The 12,645-nt window shown below is 40.9% G+C and overlaps 1 protein-coding gene across 3 annotated transcripts in view; it reads left to right on the top strand.

Moving 5' to 3' along the window:
• Positions 1–12,645, top strand: part of NRP1 (neuropilin 1) — a 113,984-nt gene that overhangs the window by 87,818 nt on the left and 13,521 nt on the right. For 2 of the 3 annotated variants that reach the window (XM_032100201.1, XM_032100210.1), the window contains exons 11-13: positions 1,510–1,654; positions 4,525–4,629; positions 7,578–7,637. In XM_032100201.1, the coding sequence (XP_031956092.1) occupies positions 1,510–1,654; positions 4,525–4,629; positions 7,578–7,637 (310 nt within the window). The remainder of the gene's footprint in view (positions 1–1,509; positions 1,655–4,524; positions 4,630–7,577; positions 7,638–12,645) is intronic. The other variant, XM_032100218.1, reaches the window with a different exon arrangement.

Raw genomic sequence — 12,645 nt, forward strand, 5'->3', positions numbered from 1 at the left:
CACTGGCAATACACTGGGTCAACCAGTGCCCTTTGAAGCCACCTCAGAGGTGCAATTTCCCTAGGAAGTAGGAGAAACAGCATTGATGTTGAAATTATTTTTTAGTTTAGTTGTTCACAGTCTCTCATCACCATTGGCTTTTGTGACTGGCACTCTGTAACCAGTGGCCAGAAGGATTGTGGACCATTGGATCATAATGCAGAGGTGCACAGTAAAAACAAGGAAGGCTTTTAGAACTGCACTGAATATACAGGAAGCAATCAGGTTTACCTATGCTGGTTTTCTGCCTCAGGAATTCAGCCAGCTTTTCCCATAGCCTCTGTTTTCTCTGCCCCGGATCAATAGAAGGAGTTCATTGCAGGTTTGGTTTTGTTCTCCTCTGAAATGAAGGGCATCTGGTGCTTTCTTCCTGAAGAATGCTTCCGGTTTCACAGCTATGACTTAGAAGTATCTTATGGTAGCACTTCTAATCCCAAATTTGAACTGCAGTTCAGAGATGTTTTTTAGAGTTTTGCCATTTCACTAAATCATGGAAAAGCTGAAAATACTTTTACTTCATTGTTTTCATATTTTGTACTTTAGACATTCCTGTACATGATGTTCTGAAGACATTTTTTGCTATAAAATAGGGTAAAAATAACTGCTTTTGCCTATCTTAGGCTATAAAGCTTTCATGCCAAGGACTGTTTCTTTGTTCAGTTGATTTGTTCTAAGGACTGATCATCTACATGGAGACACTTGAGGTGTTTCTGTAAGTACAAATTAGAATGTGTTCTATATGCAAAAGATCACTGAAAAGAGAAACCGAAGGTATCAAACAAACGCCATTGAGAGTTTTATTATGTCTAAAGAACCCAAAGTGCAACTCAGAGAAGAGATTTTTTGTCTGAAATGTACATTTGCCGACCTGCCTTGCCTGTTGGTTATATTGCAGTTTTGTCAGGAAGCAGCTTTCTTCTCTTTCTTCTAATTCTTCTTCAATAGCAGGCTCACTGGAAGAACTCTTGCAGCTACTGCTCCTGAAGTTTAATTTATGCCTTTTGAAATAGCTACAACTTGTGAAGCTCTGTCACTGGGGGAAATCAGATTGAAATTTTCTCGTGAATAGTTGGATTATTATTGTAACCACTTAAAAGGTGACAGGATCTTCACCTCAGCCATTTTTTTTTCCCTGAGAACTGTTGGAAATGTCACCCAGTTAAACCTCAGAACAGAGCGTCATTTAAAAACATGTCTCATTAAACACTCAGCTCTTGTTATGACCCTGATGGATTGGTTGTTACTGAGTTTATGAAAAATGAAATGCATTACTTTTCCGAGAAGCTTTAACAATGTATTTTCCATTCTCATTTAGGATAGGAATGCCTGACACTTATTAAGCCGTTAGAATCTGGCCTACTGCTCACCTAATTCAAAGGCAGGAGAATGAAGGGAAAAAGATGAGTGTGGAAAATAGCTTTTTCTTTTCCTTTTTTTTTTTTAACAAGTAGCATTTTTCATGCTTTGCAGACATTTGAAGGCAACACCAACTATGACACACCTGAACTGCGGACTTTTGAACCTGTATCGACACGATTCATACGCGTGTACCCTGAGAGAGCCACACACGGGGGACTGGGGCTGCGAATGGAGCTGCTGGGCTGTGAACTTGAAGGTAATTGCTCTGCTAGAAGTGAATGCACTTTATTATTTTCATAAATGCATTCTCTACTTGGTCTGCTGCTGAAGACTGCTATGTCTGCACAGGCAGCACATCGGACTCTCGCTTCCATGACTGCCATTAGTGCTGTTTCTTGGCCTATTCAGCTCCTCTCTGCAACATTTGAATATGCCCAAGGCACAATTATTATTCTTTTTCCCATTCCTTTGTTGAATCACAGTGATACTCTACACATGGTTTTCCATTCCCTTAAGCAGCCTTATGATTATACTTTTGAGAATCATAGAGCTATTAGAAGAGAATAAAGACAGGAACTTAAATTTTATGTTACCATGATACAACCCTGGAGGAGATGTTTTCCGAGAATGCAGAGGGAGCTTTGCACTAAATATAGTAATTATGTCCCTCTATCCTTCAAAGACCTGAAAGTCACACCACAAACTGTGGTGGGCAAAGATCACTTGGCTTGACTGTGTCTGTGCTGTTACTTTTGGGGGGTAAAGGGGGCCTCTTTGTTCTTTACTAAGCTTTAATTTTGCAAGAGTATGTAGGAGATGAAAGACCAGGAAAAGCAAAGTTTAGACATTTGTCCTTGGACTGTGACGTGAAGTCAGCTTTGATTTTTGTTATATAAACATAATTATTTAACTTCATAGATAACTACAGATAACACTATGGGAATTTAACAATTTTATCTGGTGAATGATGGTACAGTGGTGCGGCTTACAAACCACACAGCTTAAAAATACACAGAATAACAAGCCATAGTATTGGGGGTTTCATATGACACCTCTTACAGAAGTAGCTGAACGAGCTCCCAAGATGAATGGAAACAACTGCTCTACCTCCATTTCTTTCTCACCATTTCTCCCCCAAGAGGGAAGTGTGGGAGGCATTTGCTGTGAGAACTGATGAGTTCTGTGTTGTTTTTTTAGTGAAGGCCAGATTGAATAAGTATGATTTTACTTGGCCCGGAAAGTGGGGAGGTTGGAAATACTTCTTAGTTCCTGCAGGAAGTCCTCATTTCCTGTGGGAATACTTAGTTCCTGCAGACTATTGTGCTGCTTGCTACGAAAAAAGAAAAACCAGCACCTGCCTTATGTAAACTTGCAACCTGTGGGCAAAGTCCTTCAGCCACACGGCTCCTGTAGCCACCCAGACATCCAGGAGTGAGTCCATGGACCACCTTACAAGAATATGTTGCTCAGTGAGATGAAGGAGCCTTTGCTTTTAGGCAAACTGGAACAGCAGGTACAATTTTTTCCCCCGGGACACATCTTTTCACATTTGTCCTTCTGCTATTGTGCACTTTCGATGTATGCTCACCTGTAGGTCGCTCATGGACAGGTGAGGTCAATTCCCATTTGCCTGTGGGAGAAGCATAATAATACTTAATGTATAAATGCATCTTAAGGAGGGAGTTGAATGAAGTCACTTGAGATTTCCTGAGGAATAAAAGAGTTGAGATGAGAAAAGAAGCATTTAGGTTGGCACAGAGAGGAGTAGAAATCAGCTCTCCAGCAGCAGTGAGCAAAGGCAAGTTTTGTGTGCTTGAAGCATCCCAGGGGGGCATATATGAAATGATGGCAGAGATGTAGGCAAGCTTGAGGCTATACAGGGGCACAAAGATCAAGATAAGAAACTTAACTGGATGTAGAAAGCTAGAGGGATCCCCCTGAGGGGTTTTTATAGCAATGTGGGTTACAAATGTTCTGCATAATTCATAATAGGTACAGAACTGTTTCTTTAACTAGGGATAGATTGAACCTGTAAAGCATAGGTCAAGGTCCTAAAGAGGCATGTTTCATCCCATAATATAGCTACTTCAAAAACTACCACCTCTCCTGAAATTTTCAGGCCAAGAAATCAGTGTATATGATCTTCTGGGGCCAGCAGACACTGAGGGCAGTAGAAGGGAAAAGAAGAATCTGCAAAAGACATACATTATTGCATAGCCTATAATGAGTGAAAAAGATTGCTAATGAAAATAACAGTAGGTGAGAACAGACAAAAGCCTGGATCACATTCGAAGATTATCTAAAGCCAGGGAACTATACGTGCAGCATAAAACATAAACATAGCACCGCGTCTCTGTATTCTGGTTTTCCAGATGTGGTGTGCTTTGCAGATACTAGGCTATAGATGTGTTTTCTGGCATCTTACACAAATCTGAAGCTTTTAACTCTAATAACAAAGTTCAGACTTTTTACTGGTTAGGCAGCAGCTACCGGAAAGTCATCACCAGCAGGCAGGTGGCCGGGAGGGATGACTGACATCACTGATGTCTTATTTATTTATAACTTCAACAAAAAACAAAAGAAACACCTTCTATGTGTCCTCATTGAGCACAAAGTGATTCCACATCACACTGCCTTCCTGCTGCTGTTACCAGAACTGTGCTCAGACATTTCCTTTCTTGCATGTGCTTTGCAGAGAGGTTTCTTCAGCAATGTGTTGGGTGCTTGAGAATTATCACCCCTCCTGCTCCTCTGCACAGGCCCACTCCCTGGGACTTTGGACAGCAATAAAATTATGGGGTTTCTACCCCATACACAATCCTCCAAGACTCTCACTCTGCCTTGCCAGGCTTTCACTGTTCCTCGGTAGGAACAACAAACAGCCATCAGCCAGTGAATAGAGTCTGGGGCTCTGCTGCCCAGCTCTGCTCAGCCCTTGACCTCAGATATGCCTCAGTGCAGGAGGCAGAACAAAGACCGCCCATTCCAAAGAAGTACTAAGCAACCTGCAAAGTAGAGTTGCTTCGGTCCTCAGACACAACACATGGTGCTCATCAGGATGTTACTTCCAACTGCATGCAGGTTTTCCAGCACATGTTTTAACTGAACAACTGGATTTTGTTTCAGCTCCGACCGCTGTGCCTACTGTTTCCGAAGGCAAGCCCGTGGATGAGTGTGATGATGACCAGGCAAACTGTCACAGTGGCACAGGTGATGACTACCAGCTGACAGGTGCAGAAACCATCCTCATTCCATTGCAGCTTCATTGCAGCTCATATCCATCACCACCTTAATGTTTGCACTGATTTAACCACTCAATATTAATGGACATTAGTATGCAGTTTGTATAGTTAGTGCTGTCAAAACATGGGCATCTGCCTTTTACATATGACAATACTTCTGATTGTTTTCTCAGCTATGTAATTTTGAAGCAAATAATAGTGACTAGATGGAAGAGAGGGCAATTTTTTGAGTGGCAATTGTGTCTAATCAAATCTTCTAATCAAACTTTCTCTTACTAAGAAGAAAAGCTGGAAAATACTCTTGAGATTTATTGTGTGAGATTGAAGAACTTGAAATATTGCTTGGTTTACATATAGGCTTCCTACCTAAAACTTATTATAGGACTCAAATCTCATCCCCAAGCCTTTCCCAGGCAGAAACAAAACAGATTTGTTTCATCAAAGCATACTGACACATACTCACACTGCCAGAAATATTTCTATGAGCTTCCCCGCCAACACTGCATTACAGCCACAGAGGGGCTGATGTTCTCCAAGCTGCCATCACCAGCAGAAAAATAGGAGGGGGAGATGTAACAAAGACTGCATCTGGAACAGAGAAAGCTTGCTAGGTTTCATATCCTCACGCTTTTGCACAGAATCACTAGTCCTTCTAAGAGAGCTGACACTGCACCTCTACATTTTGATCTCTTCTTGGAGGTCACTTGTTCCACAAATCTCTGTGTCTGTTTGATTAGATCTATACATCTGCAGTAATTGAGCTTGTTTTTAGATGCAGTGACACAAGTTATTTCATCACTGCTCCCTGATGTGCTCATCTAATAAATGTTTATTGCTTCTTATATCCATGACATAAAGTAGCATTAAAATCTGGCAATAGCTATCCAAGAGGACATTGGGAAAGCTTAGGTAAGAGATTGGCTTTTTGGAGTGAGCCAAGTAGAACATCAGACAGCAGATACAAACAAAAGTGAAGTTTCAACATCAAACCCTTTCTGAGATTTGCCAATGTATCCTGTAATTGCATGTTGCAAATCATAAATTGAAAAAACAATTCTTGAGTGGAAAAGACAGTGCAGTCACTGTCACTGCTTTTCAAGCCAGTGTCCCAGATGAACTTTATTCTATTTGATAACAGCCGTGCAGGGAGTCTGATAAAATAGTCTGTATTGTGTTAAGGTAGTTCAGAAAGCTTTCAATGTTACTAAACATTGTAATTCATTTCTTATTCAGAAAAGAAAGAGGCAGGTCAGGAAACATTAGGGCTTCCTACAAAGCCCTACACCGTCTTTCAAAGCCCAGTAGGTAGAGACATATTTCACATAGATGGAGGCTCTGTCAGGGGAAGCAGACAGATCTATGCAAGCACCTTCCATGTTCATAGTCTCTGTGCTTCAAGGAGCTCAGGACTTCACCCCCCTGTCCCTTAGGGAAAGTTTATTGAGAGGAAGAAAAACCTTCTGGCAGTTTCTGCAGGTTTGCTAAGGGGGCAATTTATAATCTCTAAGACAAGGGAACAGCCACCAGCCTTCCCGAGCACCATCTCTTAACTTAACCATTTTCAGTATTAATATTGAAAGTTACTACATTGCCCTCCTACGAAAGTGCAGACACTTAAGTATAATTTATTATTACAACACCTAGCAACCCTAGGCAGTTCATGTCCAGTTGTTCTGGACATTGGAGAAATGCTGCATTGTCCGTACAATGTTACTTACAACAGTAAAATGCACAGAACTGATTTTACCAATAAATTAATTGTAAGCATTCTTTTCTCCCTCCAAAATGCATAGAAGGCAAGTGTGTAAGTCTTGTGGCCCATTGAGGATAGCAGGGCAGTGCAGAGGGGATTTCATGAGTGCCTTGCCCTCTTTCATCCATTCCCAGTGCAAGTGTGGCGCGTGCTCTCGTGGGTGCGACTGTAGAGTCACTTCCCTGACAGCACTTGCACATATGTGAGCACCACAATGAAGCCTCCCTTGCAATTAAGTGTAATTGTGCTGTAGGCCAAATTCCTTCCTGCTCTATTTGGACCCCATACAGAGCTACTCTATTTGCGTGGTTTATAGCATTTCCCATCAGATCATTCTCACAAACATAAAGCCAATACAGCTTGGGCATTCATTCTCATGGGAAGTCATCATATTCATCCTTTCTATAATGCTTTAAGCACTTGCTTGCTGGAGAAAAGAAAAGAGGAGCCATTGACTGGTAATCAGCACCCCACCGTGCATTTATAATTGTACTAATTTCCTTTTTGTTTCCTTATGAATATGAGGCTTGCTTTAAAAAGTCAAGTATTTTAAAAATATCAATTAGTAAGCCTAGGAGAGGGCCATGACCCCACTCACCTCTTGTTTATCTGCTTGAAGAAAAGGACAAAGGGGAAGTCCTTAATTCTTCCTTCACTTTGAGTCAGAAGTGAAACCTACCTTAGACTAGCTCCTAAAGTCAGGCAATTCCCATGCACCTCTCCTGTGAGCTGGTCTCACAACACAGCTATGAAAACACGTATGGGGAAGCCCCAGTATTACCTCACATCCCTGATATGAGAAACAACAGATCATGGGTAAATGAACAAAATAGTGACTCTTAGGAGGTGCCATAAAGACCATTTGCTCACTTTCCGTGTGATTTGAAGCAAATCAGTGTCTATAAACCAAGGACAACCACAGGGATATGGTGAGCATTATTTAGTTGATGTTTGCAAGGACTCCAAAGATACACAGCTTTATTTAATGAAGAGTTCTTGTGTTCTTTTTTGATAAAGTAAACCAGATTTTAATGTCATATTTTCATGCTTAAGCTCACATACTCAGTAACCTACATGTCTAATAGAGACAGTAATATTTCAGGTTTATATGTAGGGTATTCCTAATGACTGCTGTGTCCTTTGTTGTGTCACATGTATCATGATACGCATAATTTCTTTTCCAGGTGGGACTACAGTGCTGAATACAGAAAAGCCAACGGTAATTGACAATACATTACAACCAGGTAAAAAAAAGAATCTTATTAAAACCATAATAAATTCCATACCCAAATTTCATGCCAGAGACAAAATAATGAATTGCAGCACTTCCTGACTTACCATTCCTTAAAGTCTCTGAAGTAAAGAAGCATCTGGTCTCTTAGCTCTGTACAGTAAATATTTTATTCCTTTCATCCACATGTAGATACAGCAGAGAACAAGATTTCCTTCTGCATCAGCAAATGCCAAGTGCTGACAAAATTAAACTAACTTAATCACACAGTGCACTGTTTAAATGTGGCATGTCAGTGACACAGTGTGTTTGCAAACTCTGGGAAAACAAAAACAGCCACATAGGCCCACTCACTATTTATATCCATGGTTTTACAAAACTAAGACAAGTAAAGTTTGCCAGTTTTCTCCACCAGGGAGCTGGCAGTTTTACAGTATTGTTTTCTAGCAAGTTTTCTTGAAATGGGGTTACATAAACTGCTACCATGAACTTGAAAAGGGAAAACCAAGTTGTCACTGGCAGCAGGTCCTTGTTACTTAATACAATAGCTAGCAGCTTTTAAATTCCTTAGTTTGCTGCTTCCTCAGCTTTCATACCATTTTTTTAATATCCTGTACAATTTACTGAGGGTAGAGGAGAGGATGGATTTGGGCAGAAAACTAGAACTCCGAAAACTCTAAGCACTGGTTAAAAATCCTTTGCATCAATAATTGTGGAGCGGTAAAGAGGTCAGTTTTCAGTTACTCCCATTTCCTCCATTAAAGCACAGTCAGGCACAGTCTTGCAAGTGATTTATTAACAGGGTGGGTAAGTGTTTATCATTGTTTCCTCAACCATGTGACACAATCCACTCTTGCTTCAAGCAAAAGAAAGGGACTAATAATGCAAAAAATTTCCTAAAGGACACTGATGGTGTTGATCTGATTAAGAGATAGAGCTGACTTAGCTCAGATATTGTTCCCACTCTCAGCCTCTGCATTCAGATATTGCAGAAGCCAATGCTTTTACTCTCCTCAAAATTTGTCTCCAGGGTCGCCTAGTTGGCTAAGTCAGCATACACTATTTTTACCTCTGCCCTGCTTTCTGAGCAGAGGCAGATTGTGGAGCACCAGCGCAATGAGAAACACAGAAGTGAGCCAGTCCCCCCTCTTGAGACACATCTCCACCTCCTCTTCACAGTTAGTGCTGCTGAAGGGCTGGATGGCTGCTGCTGATCTCACAGTTCTGGAAAGGGGTTGGGGAAGCAGAGGAAGAAAAGACTCTGTGCAGTGGATTAAGAGAAAAACATTTTAATTTTTATGTCCAAAATTATCTGTTAGATTTCTATTTTGATGAGATTAAGGATTTTTTACACTATCTTCTTGCATTTAAACAAATGGCAAATTAAGAAAGTGCCTCTGTGCAGTACAGTTTCACTCCTTCCATAGCAGTGCCAGCTGCTTTGCAGGTTGTGTTTAATCCCCTTGGCTTGGGCAGACTGACTGTTTTTTCAAGATTAAGATATCCTCATTTTCTCTCCTTACTTCCCTGCTGCACCACCTTTTCTTACTCTGTGATGTGCCAATTTTTTTCTCTATTAAAAGAGTTTCTGAGACTCTGTTCAGAGCATGCCAATGTTACTTCCCTGCATTGTGCTGGTAGGAACCGTTTCCTTCCGGGGAATAAGGGACGAGTTCACATCCCAAACTCCAGGCTCCCACATGGCAGCACATTACAAAGATCACAGATAGAGATCAGCCAGATGCTAATAAATAAGAATAAGGTTTCCAGAATTTCCAGTTTAAAATGTAAATGTTTCCAGCTGCCTCATAATCCCTCACTGAAAACCAGCCAAAAACTCCCAAAAAGGGGCAGACAGAAATTTCCCTCAACATGGGGAAACCCCTCCTGGCATGGAGGTGGTATAAACATTTCCTTCTGCTGAAGGGGCATGGCTGGACCTGAGTGACACAGTGAAGCACACAGAGCAGGGGCTGTGCAGCCGGGAGCAAGTCTGCTCCGTCAGCTACAAATAATGTAGTTTATACTGCCCGTGAAGTTCCAGGGCTGCTTGGGGGCCCCTGGCCCTCAGCTGCCTGAGGATAAGTGCACTCTTTCAGCTCTTCTCAAGCTGAACAAGGTATGAATTTAACACATCAAGGACTGAGCCTTCAGCTTTGGCCTTAATTCCCTTTAAGGCCTGGTTTACCTTAAGATGCTAACGCACCGTGAGGTGAATGATGAGCTCCAAGCCAAGGAGCTTCCAGATCAGCTGCAGTTTGCAGGCTCCAGTGGCTAACCCTGCATGAGCTACACAGTGCTAGTGGTGGCCACAGCAGCTTGTGCCACCATGACTGGGGACAGAGATTGACCAGCCCTCTCAGTAGCAGCACCTGCCATGGCACAGGTACTTTGCAATAGGTGCCAGCGCCGTGTACCACTGTCCTGCTGCCTGCATTCCAGCCTGCAAATATCCTAAATCTTGTTATCCCAGACTAACATGCTTGTGTGTGTCAAAGCCTGAGATTATCCTATTCCAACCAGCTTTCATACACTAGGGAAACAGTTAAGAGCAAATAGCTGGAAAGCCTCCGTGTATAAACAAGCTGTTCCATCAAGAAGTCTTTTACAGTTCATTTCAAGGGGACTGAATTAAAAGAAAATAAAAAAGAATCATGATTTCAAACTGCTAAAAATGTTTAAAGGTTTGAATTTATATATATATATGTTTTAAGAGACTATCTACTTTCCTCCTCAAACTTAAAAAGATGCCTTTTACAAATCCATCTGTCAAGGTAAATACCTCAGTCCTCAGCCCTAAGATTTTCTAACATCTAGTCTTTTTGAACATATCTTTTGCTGTTCTAAAGGATTATTTGAAATGCTTGTCTCTTAGCTATTTACATACAGAGCAAGCTGTTCATTTACATTATGTGCTTTCAGTGTGTTATGAGTCCTTTGTAAAGCAGACTGTTCTGAGAAGTACCTTGTTTTTCACACATATAATAGCTATTTCAGAAAAGTATAACTAAGAAATCCTGAAGTTAAAATCTATGCTAAGAAATAATTTAAAGGTATAATAGGTCTGATTCTCATTTATGCTGGAGCAACGAAGCAACTTCGTATCAGTAAAGGGATATTAAGGCAGTTAAATTATCATTTACTATCCTTTAAGGTAATTCTGTGCTGCCAGCATAAGTGGTATAAAAAGGTGAAATGCAAATACAAATCAGACCAAATATACTGCTTTGAAGTGGTCCAAATTATGTTTGTAATTTCCTATTTTAATGTTGATTTACCCTTTGGCAAGAGTATCTTAGAGAGCACTTTCATAGCATCTTTAATGCCATCATGCTTCTTCTTGCCTCTTGTTGGAGGTGTTATAAAAATACGTCAAAGTCTGTGGGCCAAAAAAGATTAATGGACTCACAAGAAACTCACTCAACTAGATTTTCAAATTACTTTCTTGTTCATGTGCAGTAATGGTCCCAGCTGTGAGCAAGATGCGGTCAAAAAGTACAGCTGTTGGTTATTCTTTGAGAGGATAAATCTGTTTTAATTCAGTATCACATACCCTACATTTTGAAAAAGGCATATGGGATTTCGTCACACCTCCCTCTCAGATTCTCATCTGAGCTGCTGCTATTTGGTTACATAATAGCTGGTTTTCTTTGTCCTCTCAATACACACAAACCCTGAGATCAATCACCTATTGGCAGGAGAATTGTCCTAGCATGGGAATGGGCCAGTGCTGCAGAGGGAGCCCAACAATTGCTACTCGTCCCTAGTTTCCTTCCTTCCACCAGAGCTGCCAAGCTATAGTTCAAGGACAAAGAAGAGGACAGATTGCCTGGAGCTTGCTGTGAGCTACTGTATCAGCCCCCTGGGACATTTAATAGAAGGGCTGAACTAGTCTGTCTTTTCTGGGGCAGATCCATTGTCCATACTGAGCCATAATGAACCTATCCTGATGCTACAAGTGTCCATTATTAATTGGTTAGCAGGCCTATTTTTCCTTTTTTATGGGTCCCTGGGAGAAGCACTGGAAGAGACATAAGAATAGGCAATAAGAGATGGCATGTTTAAGAAGCTCATAAAATAAGAACACTCTGAAATGCCTTGCCTTTGACCTTCAATCCCATTGCTGTGATTGTCTAAGGAATATAGTAACACAATAACTTTTGAGAAAGCAATAGGAACCTAGCAAGAAACCAGCTAACTGCATGCAGGTTGCTGGTCAAATTCTCCTCAGTTTCAGTGGATTCGACTTCTGCGTGGAAAACAAGTTCATTTTTATGCTACACCATGCTGTCTCTGAGTCTGAAGCCAAGGAACGCAGGCATGGCCAAAGCATATCAGACTTAGGCTGTTTGCCAATTTCCTGGACTATGTATTTCAAATGAAAGTGTAAGAAAGTATTTATTAGATGGAGCTGTGAAATTTAGCTCCATCTGATTTGATGAAATTCTCCTTCTGATCCCAGTGGTCAGAACTGTCTTCAGAGCATGAAGTAAAAGGCTTTTGTCACTTCCTGCACTTTAGAATTAAAAATTAAATTCTGGATATTTTCCTTATTCATGTCAGTGTCCAGTTGTCTTTGAATTGTGTTCAATCTTAACAGCATTCAGGGGAGCAAGTACCACTCACATCATATGAGAAATTTTTCCTTTGATCCACATTGAACACTGGGTATCTCACATTGCTTAGGCTGTGAAATGGAGAAAACAGAATATTGTTCTGTTCTGAGTCTCTGGATTCATCACTCCGTTACATACTTCTCCTGTGTATTCTGCTATTTATTCAGAGTTGAGCAATACCAGTCCTGTCAATGTCTTTGTGCTACATGCTCATTTATGCTATGTGGTATCTTCAGATAGATGTGATCTATCTACCACTTTGCCTTTCTTCTACCACTTTCTTCTGTGGTTTGAATACCACACAGGCTATCACTACTTTGCGTAATATAATCCTTCGGGATTAATAAGATTAATTTTGTTCTACATTTTCTAAAACCTTTTCTAAAGTTCTCTCATGGCTCTGAT

This window comes from Corvus moneduloides, chromosome 1, assembly GCF_009650955.1.
Source record: "Corvus moneduloides isolate bCorMon1 chromosome 1, bCorMon1.pri, whole genome shotgun sequence".
Taxonomy (NCBI): domain Eukaryota; kingdom Metazoa; phylum Chordata; class Aves; order Passeriformes; family Corvidae; genus Corvus; species Corvus moneduloides.